General features: G+C 42.3%; 1 protein-coding gene across 6 annotated transcripts in view; it reads left to right on the top strand.

The window, feature by feature from the left end:
- SLC24A3 (solute carrier family 24 member 3) overlaps nt 1–21,223 on the top strand; it is a 514,808-nt gene that overhangs the window by 347,794 nt on the left and 145,791 nt on the right. For all 6 annotated transcript variants that reach the window (XM_033185487.1, XM_033185486.1, XM_033185485.1 and 3 more), the window contains exon 4: nt 21,063–21,137. In XM_033185487.1, coding sequence (XP_033041378.1) covers nt 21,063–21,137 — 75 coding nt within the window. The remainder of the gene's footprint in view (nt 1–21,062; nt 21,138–21,223) is intronic.

The raw sequence follows: 21,223 nt of genomic DNA, 5'->3' as shown, positions 1-21,223 counted from the left end.
CTCCATGTCAGATCTTTGGTCTTTGCTTATTTTTAGGACCTTCAAAGTTTTGAAGAGCTTGGGCCAGTTTAGGTTTGTCATCTATTTCCTCATGATTTGATTGAAGTTATAGATTTTCAGCAGGAATACCACAGTAATGTTGTACAGCTGTCAGCATATCATATCAGTAAATGGTGTTGATATGCCTTATTACTAATAATGTTAACCTTCACCACTTAGTATAATGCTTTTGAGATCCATCCGTATAGTTGTATGTATGTACTGTGTGTAAAGAGGCAGTTTATTCCTTTTTATTAACAAGAAGAACTCCATTGTATGGAAGTACTAAAGTTCATTCATCCATTCACTAATTGATAAACATCTGGGTTGCTTCTGGTTTGGGGGTATTACGAATAAAGATGCTATGAACATTTATGTACAATAGTTAGTGTGTGCAGATTTTTCATTTCTCTTGGGTAAATATCTGGGAGTGGTATGTAAGTATAGGTTGAATTTTATAAGGAACTACCAAACTGTTTTACAACATGACTTTACCTTTCACATTCCCACCAGCAATATCTGAGGTTCCAGCCGCTCTGTGCTCTCACTAGCACTTGATATTGTCAGCTTTCTTTACTTTGGTCATTCTAGTGAGTGTGTGGAGGTATCTCATTGTGGCTTCTATTTGTTTCCTTAATGACAAATAATATAAGCATCTTTTCATCACCTTCTTGTTCATTATCTTTTTGGATGAAGTGTTTACTCAAATTTTTTTTCATTTTTAATTTGATTATTTCTTTTGTTTTTGTGTTATATGTATTCTTTATACATCTTGAATACATGTACTTCATAAGATATCTAGTTTGTGATTATTTTCTCCCAGTCTATGGCCTGCATTTTCATTTTCTTAGCAGCATCTTTTGAAGAGCAAAGTATTTTTATTGTTAAGTTTTGTTTGTTTGGTTTCGTTTGATGTGGCTCATTTTATCGATCTTTTTTCTTTCCTAGTTTTTCGTTTTCCTTTTGTGTGTTCTGTCTAATAAATCATTGTGTAACCCAAGGTCACAAAGATTTTCTCCTATATTTTCTTCTAGAGGACTTTCAAGTGACAACAGCTTCTGCTATATTTTCCTTTTAGTTTCTCTACCTATTCCCTTAACTCTAAATCTAGTAACAGATTCTCTTCCACCAGTTAAGTGCCCTGAGAATCATTAGTCCTTTGTTCAGTGAAGAAATATTTGTAATGATTATGAGAAATTTTGATTCTTTTGTTACCATAAATATTCATGTGTTGGCTTCTGTGAGCACTTGCTGCTCACACTTGTGGTTTCTGTGCTCCCAAAAGCAAATCCTAGCTGAGGACTTGGGTGAAGACAGCAGTGTGCTCATAAATATTTAACAACTGGCTCTCCTCAAATAAATAAATAAATAAATACCCTGACATGTAGCATTTGCAGATTTCTGTAGTGTAAATACTCACATGGCAAATTTTCAACTACTAGTGTTACATCAACTGATTTACAACAGTCCTGAATTTTTAATAATTGTCTCTCACGACAGTTCATGAGATATAAGCCTACTCCAGCACAGCCCCAGGTGCAGGCAATTTATTTGAGTGATCCCCAGGAACCAAAAGTGAGGGAGTGAGAGAAATGAGACAGAAAAAGAGGAAGCCAACAAAGGGGGAATTAAAGAGCTGCTAACACTGAGGACAATTGGGGCTTGATCCTATGGAAGAGTCTCAGATGAACTGTGCAGACCACAACTCAAAATTGTCCCAAGGAGGGTAGAGAAGACCAGGTCACTGAGGCACCGATTCCTACTCCTGTCTCTCTGTTGTTGATCATTGTTCTTGGGTTGTCAAAACCTGGACATTTTCAGGGTGCTCTGCACATGGACTGAGAAAAGTTCTCTAGCACTGGTAGGAGCTGCAGGCAGAAAAGTAAAAAGTCACAGGGTGAGGTGTGGGTAGGAAGCTGTCGTGGGTAGGAAGCTGCCAGTGTATCTTACATTGTCCATTGTCAGAAGTGGGCAGAAGGGTACATCTGCTCCATGTACCAGACATTTTAAACACTGGATCACTGCTACTCCACAACACCTCCCGTTAGATCCACAGTCAGAAGTATAATTCCCTGTCTGGTGCAAAGTTGATGATAAAATAAAACCAAGAAGATGGACCTTTGGTGTCCATTAAATATTGCTTTCTTTATTGCCTGATGTCAGTGGATTCAAAGTCCCCACCTAACCAGACCCTAGTGGCACTGGCATTCCCTACAGGAGCATGACTTTCATCCTTCTGTTCAATTAGTACATTTTGTATTCTTCGAAGAAGGGGTAGTTCTTTGTCAGTCCTTAAAATATATGTAAGTATAATTAGTGGAATCCAATGAAATAATTTCTCCATCCAGGCCACTTAATAATTAGAATTATTAGTATGTGTGGATGGGGAGGAGGGCTGTCTCACAAACTGATAGGCAAGTCAGATTCAAGTACTTTTTTTATCTCCAGACTGTCTCACTGTGGTAGCATCTTGAGCTCCAGTAAGCCGTCTACATTCCGGGAGTATTTCCGCTGACCTTTCCTTGTTTGGATGTCTGACCTAATGTTTCTGTGGTTATGTAGATCAGAGAGAATCTTATCATGACAAATAATAAGATATTTTCTTAAATGCAAAATCCCAGTCTTTCTTGGGGCAAAAAGAAATTGGCTATGGCTCTGTCTTCTCCGCTGGGGAAATGTCCCACAGATGTGGAACAGATGGGCCTAGATTTAGATACCATCTGCTTTTCAGTTGTAATTAACATCGGATCCAGGGTAAGATTGGATTTTTACCATTGCGTTGGTCATCCCTTTTGACCGCTGGGGAATCCTAAATCATGTGTTTGTTAGAACATGAAATATGGGTTGGGTTTCTTTGGATGGGTAAAAGCTCTTAGGAGTCAAAGGAAGAAAAATAAACCAACCTCTTCAGCACACCATTCCTATGTGTCTGTTTCTATGGAAGTGGCCCCCACAGATGCAGTCAAAGAATAAGCCTGCTGACCATTCCTGGTGATTTTGTAAAGAACATATGCGAAACTTCCCCAAGTCCACTTCTGCTCAGTAGGTCCCACTTTTTGAACAAGTTGTTTAAAATAATAATGACCTCAGCAACAATAAAACTATCTAGCACTTACTGAATGCTTGGAGCATTCCAGCTATTGTGCTAAGAATTTTGCACGCATTATTCACTTTCAAAACAACTATATGAGGTTGGCACTATTATTTTTCCCATTTTACACACAAAGGAAACTGAAGGCTTAGTGAGGTTAAAATACCTCGAGTCACACAGCTGAAATATGGACCCAGGCTGTCTGATTCCTGCTTCGTAACCACAGTATTGTTACTACCTTCACTGACTTATTTACATCTGGGGAGAGCAAGGGTAACCAGCTAGCAAATTTCTTCCATTCCTATTTTGTAAGGTGCAGAAGAGAATGGCAAAAACTCAAAGTTACCACTATACTTCAGTCTCTTTATGACCTCAAGGGAATTTATTTATCTCATGCTTCAGCATGCCTTACCCCAGTGTGCCTTTACACGATCTCCTGGATTCCCATTTGCGACTCTGCTTCTTGCTTTTTCTGAGCCCTGGGGAAGGTAACTGGAAGCATGATTAAATTTTAGCTCTCTGCTTTGCAGCCATGGCTCCTAACATTGGTGTTAGCATCTGCAAACTGCAAGTGTAGATCCTTCTCATTAACAATGAGAATATCTCACATTGTTCTTCTAACAACAGTAGAACCAAAATGTTGTCTGCGAACATCTTTCTCTCGAGTTCTGATTGCTCTCTAAGGGCACACTGGGTGAATGGATTGCTGAGACCAGGAGTCATTTGTACTGATGTCCAAGTACCAAGGTTTCCCTGGAATACCCCTGAATTTCAAGCTGGCCTATATCAGCCAGAGACAAAGGAGCCCATGTGCCTAACTAAGCTAATTGTCTAACAAGAGAGGTTTTGAACTTCCTAGTTAAAAGTCCATCGTAATCATCTGGTAATTATTTTAATGGGTTGTCATTGAAGTGTGAAGTTGAAAGTGCTGTAATAAGAAGGTTCAGTCTGGCTTCATTAGCTGTACTAAATCTTAAGCAATAAAACCGAAGGTCAGAGTTTAAACCCCACACAAGTCTATTGGCTTTGTTCATTTACACACACAGCCTCAGATTGGACCCCTACCCACTGCCATCCAGCTTGTTAGCTCTTTGTACCTATCATGAGAATGATCAGGCTAGAGACCCTAGGATGACCTAGTTGGCCCATCACCACTAATGAGAAATCATATTCCACCCCAGGAACACATCTTATGGGATTAGGTCAGTTCTGGCAGTAAGATACAGTATAGAGAGGCGGTTAAAGAAATGATCCCAACCTGGGAATCTTACCATGGCTTTTAGCTGCTGGGTGCACAAAGCTAGGTTGCATGGTGACCCCTGAGCACCTTCTCAGGGTGCCGATCTACAATGGGCACTCAAACATCGTTATAATAAACTGGAAAGATGGTGTTGCTTAACTTGGATCGCCACATCACAGAAGTCATTACACAACTGAAGACAAATTAATCCACACAACTGAAGACAAAAACCCATCCCCTCCACTTGAAGGATCGTTTTTTCTTCTACTGTTACTAGCTTAAATATACATATTATGTATATCTCATAGGTGCTCACATTGTCCCCGCCAGCTGAGATTTTAAAATTGAGCAGTGTATGGTAGCTACCCATGTTACATAAAATGTGTTCACTATCTAAATATTAAATATTAAAACTTCAAATTCACCCACAAGAAGTTGCCTGCTTGAGAAATATACAAAAGAAACTGAAAGAGAATAACAATGAAAAGAAAATGGGAGAAATTTTGCAGAATTGTTTGCAGAATATTGACTATGCTTGTGCCAGGGGAAATGAATTAGTAAGAGGCTTTATTTCTATACACATTTTTTTATTAATAGAAGATTAGTTTTCTCCTCCCTCCTACACAGAATAAATGTTGAATAAATATTTAAAGAATATGGGCTTGAAGAGGCGCCAGATTACGAGCCTGCTGGCGTCCCGTGTCCCAGACCTATTCTGTTTTTGGAAGTCCTGGTTGCTTGCCCTTGATTGGCCAGCAGTTCCACTGTCTGATGTTATCTGGTAGCGGCAATGTCCATCAGCTCCCGAGTCTGAGTTTGCAGAGAGAACAAGAAAGTGACAGAAAGGCAAGAATGCAAAAATCTTGATAAATTTAACCAGTCTTGTATCTTTTAAAAGCACAATGTTGGGCAATAAACATTGCTCTAACTCTGGCACGAAAATTCCTACCTTATTGTGATAACCCTCAGAAAGGCTCAGGTTACTAATAAGAACCTTTAGGCAAGAAGCAGGTTTCTTACCAACCATGAAGTAAAGAACTCTGTCATCTTGTAAACTGTTGAATGAGTTTTGAAATTTAAAAGGCCTCTAGAAAATTTAAATGATCTAATATTTACAATAGATACCTAGATAGAAGTCATTGTTCTCACTTCTCAAGTAAGCCTGAAGAGGAAGATCCCAGTGTTGGCAAACAGGGCCTCTAGCCAGCCAGTCTTTACCTGGGATCATCAGAACTCCCACAGGGTATGCCACTGGGGTTTAGAGGAGGAGTGGGGAGGGAGTATCATTGAAAAGTGGAAGAGGATAAAAGGGAAGAAAGAATCCCATGAACCAGGAGAGGTCAGGGGCATTCTGAGCTTCCTCTCATATTGCAGAAAGCAATCAGGGTTAGATCCATGGGTTCTGGCTTGGATTGGGGTCACACAAACAGGATTGAAGTCCCATCATCAATACCACCATCATCACTATCATCATCACCAGCATCTTTGTCATTATCATCACCATCTCCTCCTCATCACCATTACCATCATCATCATCATCATCATCATCATCATCATTGTCCCAACCATCATCACACCACAATCACTATCATCACCATCATCATCACCACTACTATCAAAATCTCATTCATTATCACCATCAGATAAGATTCATCTAGTGGAGTCAGCAGTGATTCCTTTTCAAGACAGACAACCTGAACTTATGCATCCAAATAGCGTGGTCCTTCCCAGAATGAACTTTACCTGTTTCTCCAGTCTCATCTGTTTGTGCTCCCTCACTCACAATCTACATACCAGCAACAGTGAATAATTTGTAGTTTTCAAGATAAACCGCATTAATTTTTGACACCATGATATTACTCATTCTGTTCCCTTGCTACTTCCTTCTTAACTACTTTGCTTGGCTAATGCCTGTTCATCTTCTCGGATGTTATGTAAGTATCAGTTCTTCCAGATAATCCTACCATATTATCCTCTCACTCTCAGCTCACTGCAACCTTTACCTCCTGGGTTCAAGCAATTCTCCTGTCTCAGCCTCCCAAGTAGCTGGTGTTACAGGCATGCGCCACCCCGCCCGGCTAATTTTTGTGTTTTAGTAGAGATGGGGTTTCACCATGTTGGCCAGGCTAGTCTTGAACTCCTGACCTCAGGTGATCCACCCTCCTCAGCCTTCCAAAGTGCTGGGATTACATCGTGTGCCAACGCACCCGGCCTCCATCCTCTCACTCTCTAAAACCTAGGTTAGGTGTCCCTCCTCTGTGCATATGTGGAATCCAGTGAGTAAGTCTAGATTTAGCTTTAATTTCAAAGGCTCCACTTACATATGTAGAAGACATGTTGGGGTTCCAGTAGATCCACATGAATTCTCTTTACTTGTTTGTGTGTCTATCCAGCAGCTCTGTGTGCTTTGCTACTAATGCTTCACCCCTACAACCTTCAATGAACTACCTTAGGCTACTGGAGCCACTTCACCTGGATGCACTGAGGGTGGGAAGCACCTGGGAATTTGCATTCTCAGGGGGATCAATAACCAATGACTGATTGCTATAGTAGTAGGAAACTCCAGCTGCTTTGCCTCAAGGTGAGACAAGTTCTGTGGTGCAATCCACATTCTGTGCAGGGTGAGACTAAGGCTGTGGTGTCACCTGGCATCACACCCCTCATTGGCTGCTTCCTTGTCTTGCCTTTGTCACTACCTTATTGGTCTCCCATTGCATATGGATTCTTATCTGAGAGTCTACTTCCAAGGAACCCAACCAAGACCTCAGAGCCTTTTTCCTTGTATTGATTCCTATCAACTGAAAGCCAATTTCCCTCACACACTAAATGGCACCTTTAAATGAATGAATGGGATGGTGACCAGACAGGTAGGGAATTCTACTCTTCAGTGCCTGGTGTCTACTGAGAGTGTAGGCTGTGTGATTCAGATGAGGGACTTTGAAGTCATGTGGCACTAAATTTGGATGAATGCTGACTCTGTAAATCTGGCATCTTTCTTATTTCCTCCAAATGTAAGTTTACTCATTTGTGAATCACAGATTCAGTAGGCCCAACCTCTGCACGTTGGTTATTGGGAAGATGAAATGAGTTAATGCACATCAAGCACTGAGCCCAGGGCTTGGTCCACTGAAAGCTCATTCACTCATTCATTCATTTATCATTCAAGTTCCAGAAAGAGTACCAGGTACTGCTCTGGAACTAAGGATACAAAAGTAAACTAAACTGTCCCAAGATCATTCAAGCAACAGCCAAGAGGCCAGTGTGCCTGGCACAGAGGCAGCAGCAGCAAGGGATAAGGATCTGAGAACAGAGTGGCTACTTAGTGTCCATTACTCAAAATCAAGAGATTGTATCTAGAAGCCCAGTTTTGCAGCTTTTCTTGAAGAATCAGAAGCTTTGCCCACACCAAACACATATTCTCTTGCAACAACTGGCTGAGTCAAAGATGGGCCTCCACTGTTTAGTGAGCAGTGGGCCCTACCTCATTCATTTCTACATTTCCACACCCTGCTGTTTCCCGTGGGCAGCTGAGGTCATGGCCCAGGCAGTAGCCTCTGACAACACCAGGGACTCCCATACTTCTCATTGCTCACTGCCTCCACCCTGTGCCTGTCATTCTTTCCCTCAACCACAGAATGGGAATAAAGAACCTCAATCATCTGTGCCTGTTCTTGTATAAACCAAATGAAGACTTCTACTGGGTAATACTTTGAAAAGGAAGGAAACCCATATAGATGTAGGAGGAATTAACATTCCTTATGCTACAAGAGAGGCCTTTCCTTGGAAAATAATTAATGGACTCAAACCAGGAAGGCATCTTCCTCTAGAATCATGCTTCACAGAGTATGTGTGCGCTTGCCAGGGGAGGGTTGCCAGGAAAACCAGAGAACATTTCTGCTTCTCCATCATACTTGGCAGCAGGGCTTCAGGAGGACGACAGTGAGAGGGGATTTCACTTTTTCAAAAATGAACTTTCTTAAAGACATAAAAACACAGCCAACAAGCACATGAAAAATGTTCAACATCACTAATCGTTAGAGAAATGCAAATTAAGACCACAATTAGATGCCATCTCACACCAGATAGAATGGCTATTATTAAAAAGTCAAAAAATAGTAGTTGCTGACAAGGTTGAGGAGAAAAGAGAATGCTTATACATTGCTGCTGGGAATGTAAATTAGTTCAGCCATTGTGGAAAGCCATTTGGAGTTTCCTCAAGAACTCAAAACAGAATTTATCATTTGACCTAGCGATCCTATTACTGAGTATATACCTAGTATATAGAATATTTTACAAATCATCCAAAAGAATATAAATCATCCTATCATAAAGACATTGCAGGCAGCACTGTTCACAAAAAGCAAAGACATGGAATCAACTTAAATGTCCATCAACAGTAGACTAGATTTTTTAAAACGTGGTACATATGCACAATGGAATTCTACACAGCCATAAAAAAGAATGAGGTCATGTCCTTTGTAGCAACATGGATGGAGCTGGAGCAAATTAATAAACAGAAAATCAAATACTGCATATTCTCATTTATAAGTGGGAGTTAAACATGGAGTACACCTGGACACAAAGCTGGGAACAACAGACACTGAGGCCTGCTTGAGGGTAGGGGGAGGGAGGAAGGTGAGGATTGCAAAACTACCTATCAGGTACTATGCTTATCGTCTTGGTGACTAAATGGTCTATACAGCAAACTCCCGCAACATGCAGTTTACCCATGTAACAACCCACACATCTATCCCTGAAACCTAAAAGTTGAGAAGAAAAAAATAAACTTTTAACCAACTCCAAAACCATGTCTCAATCACCTTCTCTTTGCAGCAGAAAAATAGATATATGGATCACCACACACTCATTAGAGTGGCTGAAAAAATAAATTGGAATACATCAAAAATTAAAATTTTTGTCCATCAAAGTACACAGTCGATAGAGTGAAAAGGCAACTCACAGAATGGGAGAAAATATTTGCAAATCATGTATCTGATAAGCGGTTAATATCCAGAATATATAAAGAGCCCTTACAAGTCAACAACCAAAAAGCAAACGACTTGATTTCAAAATGGGCAAAAGACTTGAGTAGACTTTTCTGCAAAAATGATCTATAAATAGCCAATAAATATATAAAAAGATGCTCAAAATCACTAATCATTAGGGAAATGCAGATTAAAACCACAGTGAGATACCACTTCACACCCATTAGGATGACTACTATCAAAATATCAGAAAATAATTGGTGTTGTCAAGGATGTGGAGAAATTGGAACCCACTGACACTATAGTTAGGAATGTAAAATGGTGCAGCTGCTGTGGAAAATAGTATGGCAGTTTCTCAAATGATTAAAAACAGAATTCCATATGATCCAGCAATTCTACTTCTGAGATTATACCCAAAAGAATTGAAATCAGGGACTCAAAGAATATTGCATCATTCACAATAGCTAAAAGGTGGAAACAGACCGTCCGTAGACAGATAAATGGATAAGCACATTTGGTATAGACAAATAATAAAATATTATTCAGCCTTATAAAGGAGGGAAATTCTAACACATGCTGCAACAGGGATGAACCCTGAATATATTACGCTAGGTGCAATAAACCTATCCCAAAGGAGGAAATATCATGTGATTTTACTTGTATGAAGTACCTAGCACAGTCAAATTCATAGAAGGGAAAATGATGGTTACCAGAGACTAAGGAGACGGGGAAATGGGGAGTTATTGTTTAATAAGGACCGAGTTTCAATCTGGGAAAATGAAAAAAGCTTTGAAGATGGATGGTGATGATGGTTTCATGGTTTCATGAATGCACCACTGAACTGTAGATTTAAAAATTATTAAAATGGTAAATTATGTTATGCCTATTTTACCACAATAAAAATAGTTTAAAACATTTAATCCAAAGTAATAGATATGTGGGAATATGTACAATATTTGTATATGTTGATACATCCAATATATACTACGTATATATGAACAGTGACTAAAATAGACAGAGAGATACACAGAGGCTTTTTTAGTGATGCAGCCCCTCCCAGAGATATTGGTCCTTCCCATTCCCCAACCAGGTTTGCTCTCCTCTGTCTTACTTAAGAAAACCAATACATAGGCTGACTTAGAAATGGAAATGGTTCACAAATCCCAAGAAGCAGTCCAGCTCAGGAACCCAAGAAAGAGTGGGTCAGGGAACCCCTGTGGGAGGTCAGACCTGCTCAGCTGTAATGGATCTGCCCTTCCCTGGCCAGCCCCCAGCACTTCTGGGTGGCAAAAATCCACATGGGATGTGAAGTGCAAGATGTCATATCAGTGTTCTTCTGTTTCTTCCTCTTGACACACTACTTGTATTTTTATGTTTTTTGTGTCCTGATGCTTTGCACGTACTTGTTTTGTACAATGATTTCATCATGTATGTACTTATTTGAGGGCCTTAGTAAATCGGCAGTGAAGGCAAGGAAGTGATAAAGGCCTGATGTCTTTATGTTGAGTTAGACTTAAGGACTTGTTCATGTCCCTTTCCTCATCCTTCCACTCCTGTGACCCTCCTGTCCCACCTGTGCCTCCTGTTTCCTTTCCATCCTTTCTCAAGCTTCCTGGGTGGTTATTCTCTGCTCCAACCTCTCTCCCATTCTCCGTTCTTCTCTGCCCTGCTCTGGACAGGGTGATCAGCCTCTAAGGACCTTAGCCCCAGGGCTCCCACACCTCTAGCTTTCACCTCAATTGATGGGAAGCTGCGACAGGAGAGGGGAGGGCAGGAGGAATGAGAGGCCCGAGCACTTCTTTTTGCTCCCTCCTGGCTCTCCAGGGTCTGGCAGCAGCTGCTTCCCTCCACTCCTGTGATCATCTACGTGCTCTTAATCCCTTCCCCACACTTACCATGCTGTAGCAACTCCATGTCCTCTTGCACCTTCAGGCCAAAGGTTCCTATTGTTGCTAGGCTCTGGGGGTCTCTGCCATCTTTGCTGGTTCCCCTAATCCTGACTGCACGGCTGCAAATAAGTCCTTCATTAAATTCTCTTCAGTCAGAAAAGAGTTCTCTTTGGTCAAACACTTTTGAATTGTCTTCTGCTTTCTGCCCAGACCCTGACAGGTACACTAGACCTCCGCACTATTCTGGATGCATTAGTCTGTTCTCACACTGCTGTAAAGACTTACCTGTCACTGGGAAATTTATAAAGAAAGGAGATGTAATTGGCTCACAGTTCTGCAGGTTGTACAGGCTTCTGCTTCTGGGGAGACCTCAGGAACCTTACAATCATGGCAGAAGGTGAAGGGGAATCAGGCACATCTTCACATGGCCAGCAGGAGAGAGAGCAGGGGAAAGTGTTACACAATTTTTAACAAGCAGATCTTGGGAGAACTCTATCAGAAGAATAGCATTGGAGAAGCTGCACCTATGATTCAGTCATCTCCCACCAGGCCCCTCCTCCAACATTCAGGATCACACTTCAACATGAGATTTGGGTGGGGACACAGAGCCAAACCATATCACTGACCCCTTCTCAAGAAGTTTTATAGAAACAGACCAGGAAATGTCCAAGAATGTCCCCAGTGTGAATCCGTGCACCACCTGGTGCTGGTTAGAAATGGAGATCCCTGGGCCCAACCCAGATTACTAAATAGATCTTCTGGAGTGATGCTAGGGACCCCCATTTTATCCGCATTTCCTGGTGACTCTGGGATAAATAAAGTGATATGGAAACATAGGATACTTTGTTAATACATTAGATGAAGATGTAGCATTAGGTCTCATAGCTACTTATTTTTGAAGTAATGATGAACACAAATGATAGTTTGAGGTCTCTGAAACATGAGTAATGTGATATGAAAGATCTGTGACTTCTGCTGGGGACATATTCCCAGGTTTTGCCAGTATTACTGTGGCATATTACCTGTATTCATAGTGGAAGGAAGTGCTGAATTCCAATTACAGGTTAGTGAGAACAAAGATGTAATTTGTTCACATCCTTAGCAAACTCACAAATTCTTTCTGAGTGCTCTTTGGAGGATAGAGGGGCTTATGGACCCCAGGATAAGAGCCTCAGTCTCCACAGAAGGGGATTTGAGGCCTGGTGGAGGTTAGAGCTGTAGACGTTCCTCAAATAGAAAGTAGGCTGTCCTCTTCCTGGAATGCTGTGTGGTGTGGTGTGGTGGTCAGGATTTGAACCCAGTGGGTCACCTGGGTTCAAATCCTGCCTCTATCACTTACTAGTCATGTGGCCTGAGCTGCTGGACTTCTCTGTGCCCCCAGATTCCCACCTGTGAGGCTAGATGAGGCCCATTGTGCCCTGCTGCAGGTGGGGAGGTAAATGGAGAAGATGTGTACTGGACTCACGGTATAGCCCTGTAGGGGGTACATCAGCATCAGCCCAGCTGCACAAACCTTGTTCCCAGAGCCTTCCTTCAGTGGGTTTCGAGGGGAAGCAGCAATGATCACCCAAGAAACTGACAACCAAAAGAAATAAATGACTTCCTCAGTAACACAGGAGTCAATGTCTCAGCAAGCGGACACTGTGAAAAAGGCATCTTCGATGAGGAAGAGGGAGAGAGAGGAGAAAAGGAAGGAGAACCAAGTGGGGAAAGTGGAAGAATCTTTTCCTGCTGAAACATTTCTCCAGAGATGGCAAACCTCTCATTCCCAAGACTCCAAAACAGGGACCCCAGTATGGTGACCTTGAAGAACACTAAATGGCCAAGGACACATCTGGGCACCTTAAACTCCTTTAAAGTAAAATAATCCAAGGATTTATGTTAATGGTGCAGGTACATTCACATATGCTCGTTTCCCTTGGAATTTGAGCCCCTGCAGGATAACTAATTCAGCTGGTAATGGCTCCCAAAGACTTTCCCCATGCCAAATGACTAAATAACCGTAGGGTGGGACTCAGGAGAGGGTCCCATATACCTTAGGAAGGCAGTTGTTTCTGAGAGTGGCCCACTGTGATTTAAAATTTTATTTCATTCCCTTCACAATCTTCCTTAACTCACTTCCCTCTTGTTTTAATGTGGGCTCTCTCAGAAGCAGACCCTGAAACAAGGATTTAAATGTAAGTGATACTGGAAAAGAGGAAGAAAACATCAGTAGGGGAATAGGAAGTGAGACAGGAAAGTAAAAGCTACTAATAAAAGGTACATGACCTGAACCAGGTGCAGTGGCTCACGCCTCTAATCCTAGCAACTCAGAAGGCTTAGAGGGGAGGATCGCTTGAGCCCAGGAATTCAAGACCAGCCTTGGCAACATGGGGAGGAGCCCCCCACCTCTAAAAATGTTGTGTAAAAAAAAAATTAGCAAGGCATGCCTGTAGCCCCAGCTACTCAGGAGGCTGAAGTGGGAGAATCCCTTGAGCCCAGGAATTTGAGGCTACAGTAAGTTATGATCATGCCACTGCACTCCAGGCTGGGCAAGAGAGCATGACCCCATCTCTAAAAAAAGAAAAAAAGAAAAAAAAAAAAACAGGTCCATAACCAAGCCAGCAATGCAACATAATATTCTGGGCACCTGAAACTTAATTCAGCTGGGAAACTCTGGAGACAGCATAGAGTTAGCCCAGTCAGGGGTACTGATATGCCAACTCTCAACATTTGAGGGCTCCCATGGGTGTTAATTTTCAAGCATTTATTGACTTCTTTGTGTGGTTAAATCAAAAGTCTTCAAACAAATTGAGGAATACTCTGGTCTTTGAAAGTCAATGGAGCTCTCTAAATTAATGCGGCCTGAAGAATATGCTGAAGGGAAGGGGCACCAACAGCCTTCTGCTACATTCCTCTTCCCTGCAAACTCCCACCTCAAATCCTCTTGTTCAGAACCTGGACTGTGAGACTGAGCATTTCTCTCTAGTGACTAGAATCAATGAATGGTTCCAGAACAATGATATCCACACTGGTAGCAGCACCCTACAGTAGACCCGTGGTCAGTTCCACCTTGTCCTCATAGGGCTATTAGATACGGAGCCTGAGATCAGGGAAAATAAATTTTAAAAAGTAACTTTTCTATTCGAAGCTTAATTATATGCAATCACTTGAAACTATGAAAAAGAGGAGGAAAAGGAAGGTTTTATTATTATTATTATTCCAGCCATGTTCCCTGGGAGATTTAAGATTTAGAACAATTTCCACCAAGGCCACAGTTCTGTAGTGCTTCCCTAAAAATTGCTTCTCCACAATACCTTCACTGAAATTAAAGACAGAGAGACAGGAGTGCAGATGATGTAGTAAAAAGAAATTGTCTGTGAAAACCGCTGACTGTCGATGCAACATAAAACAGCAGGGTTAAAGTCCTGCTTTTCAAATACATTTGCCCTCAGTATTCAGAAGCCCTTATGTAGATCAACATTCCAGCTAGAGCCTGCTCACCTCTATTATGTCATGCGCCATGATGATTTCCTGTTATCTTAGGTGTTTTTCCGTTTAACCACTGTAGACAAAGTTCTTTAGTTTTATTAGTCCCAATCAACCTTTGAAATTACCTGATGAGGTACTAATTATTTCTCAGAATCCTGGGTCAACAGCCACTTCCTCTCTCTTCTCCTTGCACTACCTCTACCCAGCATATCTTTTGTGGCCCACATCAGTTAGGGAAGCACATGGCTTCAAGTACAGGGCCCCCGGCTAATGGTGAGTGAAGCAAGTAAGGAAGTCATTTTCTCACATAGTTAGAAATACAGAAGCAGCTGATTTCAGGCATGAGTCCAGATGGTGCATGATGTCCTCAGTGCCCTGCTGCCCTCAGCATGTTGGTGTGTATCCTCAGGCTTGTTATCTCATAGTCATAAATGGCTGCTGCCATTCCAGACATCACATCCAAGTTGCAGGCTGGAAGATAAGGTGACTTTAGCTGAATGTGTGCTTTCTTCTCATTGGCCAAAACTGTGTCACATGGCCATGACTAGATCCAAGAAGGCCAGAAGAGCTGATCATATCGTTACTCAGAACAAAACTGAAGTTGTGTTTGCAAAATAAAAGGTTTAATAAGTAACAAATAGGTCACCAACAGCATCTGCGACATTACAGAACTGTATCCTAAGATCTCCACACTGAGTTAAGGGGAACTTCTTATGTTGGGTACTTCCAACTGGACCTCAGGCCATTCTTCTTTGTTGAAGGACAGTAACTTATTAAGTCTTAGACCTTTCCCACCAAACAGTGCATCTGGCTTTGAGTTGGTGCTGCACACAATGTTGTTGAATTAATAAGTAAATAACTCTTCAAATCCTAAGGCAGGCCTGCCTCAGAATAGAATCATCATTTTCCTTGGTGGCCTCTGAATAGTGTATGCTTTAAACATATAAATATTATTTCAGCTGAGTGGAGCTATCCCTGAAAGTTCTACTTTGTCATTTTGTCTGTTAGGAATTTTTCAAGTCTGCTTCTTGGAAGTTACTCAATATTGTTTTTTTCACTGTGGCTCTTTTAATTATCTGGGCTGTATCTGTTACCTGTACGTCAAAGGACACTATCAACATACTGACTGCCTCAATAATGCTGTGTAACAAATGGCCTCACAACTTCAATGACATACAATAAACAATTCATTGGTTCATGGGTTTTTCTGGTTCAGCTGAACTGTTGAACTTGGGCTGGGCTGGGCCTGTCTCAGTTGGGCTCACCCACGTCTAGGGACTAGCTGCTTGCCAGCTAATCTCTGACAGCCTTAGCCGGGACAACTGAGGTGACCTGTCTCTACCCTGCATGTCTCTTTTCCTCCAGCAGGCTAGCCTGGGCATGTTCTCATGGCATCCTTCTTGTTGCCACGACAATGGCAGTGCATGAGGGGCTGCGCTATGTCTAAGCCCCTTTGCTCATTGCTTTTCATTTACTTCTCACAACAGCCTTATAAGCACCAGGGAGCATGCGGTGATGAGGCCCATGTTGAAGGGTAAGCAAGGTAAGAAGAGTCACACGAAGTCACAGAGCTTGGAAATTTCAAGTCTAGGACATGATGGGAGATCCCACACCATGCCCCGGGCTTCCTCCAAGGCTCCAGGCTGTGTTGCTTTTAGCAACTGCTTGTACCCTGTCCATGCTACTTGGGCATTTCCCTTGCTAGATTACACCAGGCCAGGTGTGGTGGCTCACAGCTGCAATCCCAGCACTTTGGGAGGCCCAAGTGGGTGAATCACTTGAGTTCAGGAGTTTGAGACCAGCCTGGGCAACATGGTGAAACTCTGACTCTTAAAAAAAATACAAAAAAAAAAAAAAGCCGTGCATGGTGGCATGCACCTATAGTCCCAGCTACTCAGGCGGCTGAGGTAGGAGGATTTCTTGAGTCTGGTGGAACAAGGCTGCAGTGAACCATGAGTGCAGTGCATCACTATACTCCAGCCTGGGTGACAGAGTGAGACACTCTAAAAAAAAAAAAAAGGCAACACCAGCTACTCCATGAACACTACCCTCCTTGGGATCCATCACTTCGTATATAGAGAGCCCACGCTTGGGTGGGGTGGATATTAATATGTGAGGACACAGATGCTGCCCTCAGTAGAAGGTAGGCCAGATACATGAACATAAAACAAAAGGGAGGCCAGAGACATGAACATAAAACATGGCTCACAGTCCAGGCTACACATGATCAATGCCAAAGCAGATTCCCACTCAGAGGGTTCTGAAAAATTCCCTGGTAAGAGAAGCCTTGTGGTCATGAGAGTAAAGCTGAAATTCCAAAAGACCCCCTGTCTTCTCTAGATGCCCATCATTCATCATTTCCAGAAGGCACCCCACATTCACTTGTACCGGCTACTGTAGCTAAGCCATGGGCTTGGGTTCCAGGGTGAGTTATAGCATGTTTGGGCTGCCTCAGTGTGTTGGGCCAGCCCAAGCATTTTCGAGAGTTCAAATCTGTCTCATATTTTGTAGTGCATCTGGTAAAAATAATAATATTGGTAAAGAACTTCAATGGCTCTGACAGACAGCCCCAAAAAGTGGATGGCTGGAATTCTAAAAATATCCCTCACTGTCTGCAGTTGGAGAAGACAGCTCACTAGTAGATGAGCTGAACATCAGAAAAAGTGGAGATGGGGTGATGAACCAAAAATGATCTTTATACAGGGAAATAGCTGGGCTCTGCGGGAAGGCTTGGAGGGAGTCCTGGGGTCAAATTTAAGCCCTGCCGTTTGCTGGCCATGTGTACTTGGGCAAGTTCCTACACGCTCTGCATCATTTGGGAAATGCGACCAGTAACTCCCTGCCTCATACAAGATTTAGAAGAACTGAGAAAGTCCAGGTGATATACCTGGAGCATGCCTGGAATTCCTGTCTCAACAAACAGTGGCAAATGTGATTATTATTATTATTGTCAATGATATTAATATATCCTTTGAAAATAAAAGAATGGTCAAAGTAACCTAAAGATGCCTTACTCTATTAAAGCTATTTGTGCTAGTTGTATTGATAATATCATCAACGTCACACTCCCAGTAGGTTTTTTGCATCTTAAAATTTGACTTTGAACCTGTGTTTTCTTCCTTTGTTCTCTTTGCTTGTGCTGCAGGAACCTGTTTTCCAGTGGATAACATGAGAGAGAGTTAGAGCAGAGTGTTTTGTAGCCAGAGTAGCAGTCCCACCCTCAGGTGCCAGGAAGGGCTCTGCAGCTGGCAAGGGCTTATCGCCTTCCAGGCCTCTCTGGGTGCCCAGAGGTGCTATGTCAAAGGGCATCCAGTTAACAGTGAGCATCCCCGCCTCATGCTGCCCAGCTCATGAGAACTCACACAGCTTTCGACAGTCACTATCCTCAAAAGTCCTGAGTGCTTAGCAGATTTCATTTCTCACCCCCCTCCAAGCATGGATATAACAGTGTTTTAGATGGAACTTCTTGCCACAAAACCAGATCAATACGTAATACTGGAACATATTCTTGGTGAGATGGTTTATGGACTTCTAGGCAGTGTTGGCTGTTTCAGGGAGTTGAATATGTCAGCTATGGACAGCTTATTTAGATCTTGATTAATCTACAGATGTGCAATTCTGTAAACTGATTACCAAATGTGAGTGTCCTTTCAAAGCTAATCTTAAAACTTGCATATCATTGAATCAGCCAAGTCATACAGCAAAAGAGGGTTTGAGTCCATTGCAATTTGGGAATGTGTTTTACAATTTTTCCCAGGCTACAAAATACAGCAAGAATTATTCTTAATTGACATTTTCAATAAAAAGCCCATTGGCAAATAATTTTGTACAGATTATGAATGGATCTATTAATGAGTTATTTTTGAGATTTTTTCTCCATGCCAAGCATCCCAGGCTCCTCAGAAATTAAAGAAGTATAAGACAGAGTTCTGACCTCTAAAGTTTCCCATCACCTACAAAAGTTACAGAAGAAATACTATTTCAGAGTGAAAATATTGATAGGGATTATAAAATACAGATAGAGTCACACCGAGAGAGAAATGTAGCCGCCGTTTTGATTAATGGCTTTACAAATTCTTATATGCAAATATATAATGTGTGTATGTACACATATACATAGATTATGTAATACAAAAGAGATTGTAATGCTGTTTTTCATTTAGCAATGTATTGTGAATGCCTTTCCTTGTCACTTCATATTGGATTTATACAATCCCTTTTAAGGACGTCTTATTGAATGAGGAACCACAGTTTATATAACCCATTCCCCAAGGTATATTTTGCTAGGTTTGATAACTCATTGTAGTCAGCAATTGTGGAATGAAAATACTAGTGCATATGTCTTTGTGCATTTGTCTGATATTTCCACAGGATCTAGCATTAAGGTATACTTTAGAATCTTACAATCTCACGGAAGAGACCAAACATATATGTGAAAAAGCAAACAAGCTCATGCAAAGCAGGGACCCTGGGGGTACATTAGTGCAACTGCCAAGAGTCAAAGGCAGGAGAGATCATTTCATGCTTGGGCTGCCACAGAAGGCTTCATAAAGGACGGTTGCAAGTGACAGAAACTTAAAAGTGCTTAAGTGTAAAAGGCCTATTATTGGCTCATGAAATTGGAAAGTCCACTTTGATTTTAGACTGGAGCTGGGGTCAGGGGTCACATGGTGTCATTTGGGATGTGTGTGTGCCTGTGTGTGTGTGTGTGCGTGTGCCTGTCCCATCTCTTGGGTCGGCTTCTCACTGTGAGAGCAGCATTCTTCTCAGGCAAGTTTTCTCTATATGATAGCTGCCTCTAGCAGCTCCAGATGTGGGGTGTTTATATCCATAAAAAGAGGGTGTCTCTCCCTCAGCTTCTCCATTTATCTCTGCTTGGCCCCTTACAAACCTGTCCCTGACTCTCCACTGTGTGACAGGGTATGGATGATCTATGGCTATCCTGGGTCATGTGTCTGCGTCCCGTGTGAGTTGGAGAGGATGTATGACTCCCATCCTGAGGAGCACTTCTCAAAAGGAAAAGAGACTGGGAGGTCAATAAATGAACGCAATGTCACTGCTGAGGTTGCTGGAACTTGAACCACACCTATTAGATGCTTTGAGAAGCAAGTAACAGAGATGTTCTAAATCAAACTGGCCTCAACAGTGCTCATGGTATGTTATGAAGTCAAGAGGTAGGGTGGGCACTTGATCAAGGACTCAGGGATGTTATCAAGGGCTTAGGTTTTTTTTGACTCAGGGTCAACTTCCTCTCAAGTCAGATTCCTTCAATATGACTGTCAGCGGCAATGAGGGCTCCCAGCTTCCTCCTCCACAACCAGCAACAGAGGGTGAGAAATAGCTCCCTTTGGCAAAAACTAAAAGCCTTTCCTGCTCTCTACTTGGGCCAGCCTAGGTCATGTGCTCACCTCTGAACCAATAGCCACAGCTAAGGAATACTACATACTGACTGATCAATCAGCATCCACTCCTGGAGAAAAGGATAGGGTCACCTTCCACATGCGGCATGGTGGATATTTGGACAAAACTGGGGTCTCCTTAGGAAAGAGTGAGAAAAGGATGTTGAGTGGTCAATCAACACTGAAATCCTAGTAAGATTTCATTAGTTAGAGAGGAAACGAGGGGTTGGATAGAGTGGAGAGGCAATTTCTGGCCAGAAGGTGGAATTCCAGGTGATACCCTGGTCATAGCTGACCAAGATGCAGAAGCAAGTTTGCAAAGCTTTCCTGCAGGGATCTGGTGAGTAAACAGGTTCAGTTGGAAGTGTCCATTTATTTATTCCCTCATTTCACATACCTTTATGGAGGACCTACTATATACCAGGCCCTGTGCTGACTGCTGGGGATATGGCAATACTTACATGAAATTAATTATATGACATCGTATCCTCATGAACTTCTGGTGGAGGAGACAGACAACAGGTGAATTAATTTAACATATAATATATCAGGAAAAAACAAAGAGATAAATGAGATAGAGAGAAATGGGAGTGGGCGAAAGAGGTTGCCATCTGAGCAGGGACCTGAAGGGTGTGATGGTCCAGTGGGCTATCTTGCGGGAGAGTGTTCCAGGCAGAGGCAAGAACAAGTGCAAAGACCCTGAGACAGGAATCCATGGCATGTTTCATGGAAACGGAGGTGGGCAAAAGGAGAGTGGCAGGTGATAACATCAGAGAGGAAGCTGGGACCAGGTCACAGGGGAGTGTTGTGGGCATTGCAAAGACTTGGTATTTAAGATGTTGAATTCACGATGACAGAAGACATTATCAAAGCAGAAGGTGGCTGGACCCTCATCTTCCTGGCTCTGCCTCGCTCTAACTTTAACCCCTTTTATCTCCTCTCTTCCAGGCCATATACATGTTCTATGCGCTGGCCATTGTGTGTGATGACTTCTTCGTCCCTTCCTTGGAAAAGATCTGTGAGGTACGTGCCTCATATTCTTGGTATGTGTGAGCCAGACTGGGGACTGAACCTGTGCCCTGTACTGTTCCAGCCTCCTCACCAAGGTC

Source organism: Trachypithecus francoisi, unplaced genomic scaffold, assembly GCF_009764315.1.
Source record: "Trachypithecus francoisi isolate TF-2019V2 unplaced genomic scaffold, Tfra_2.0 Lachesis_group21, whole genome shotgun sequence".
Lineage (NCBI taxonomy): Eukaryota > Metazoa > Chordata > Mammalia > Primates > Cercopithecidae > Trachypithecus > Trachypithecus francoisi.
Note: the sequence above shows the minus strand (reverse complement) of the source record. Positions and strands in the feature narration are given on the sequence as shown.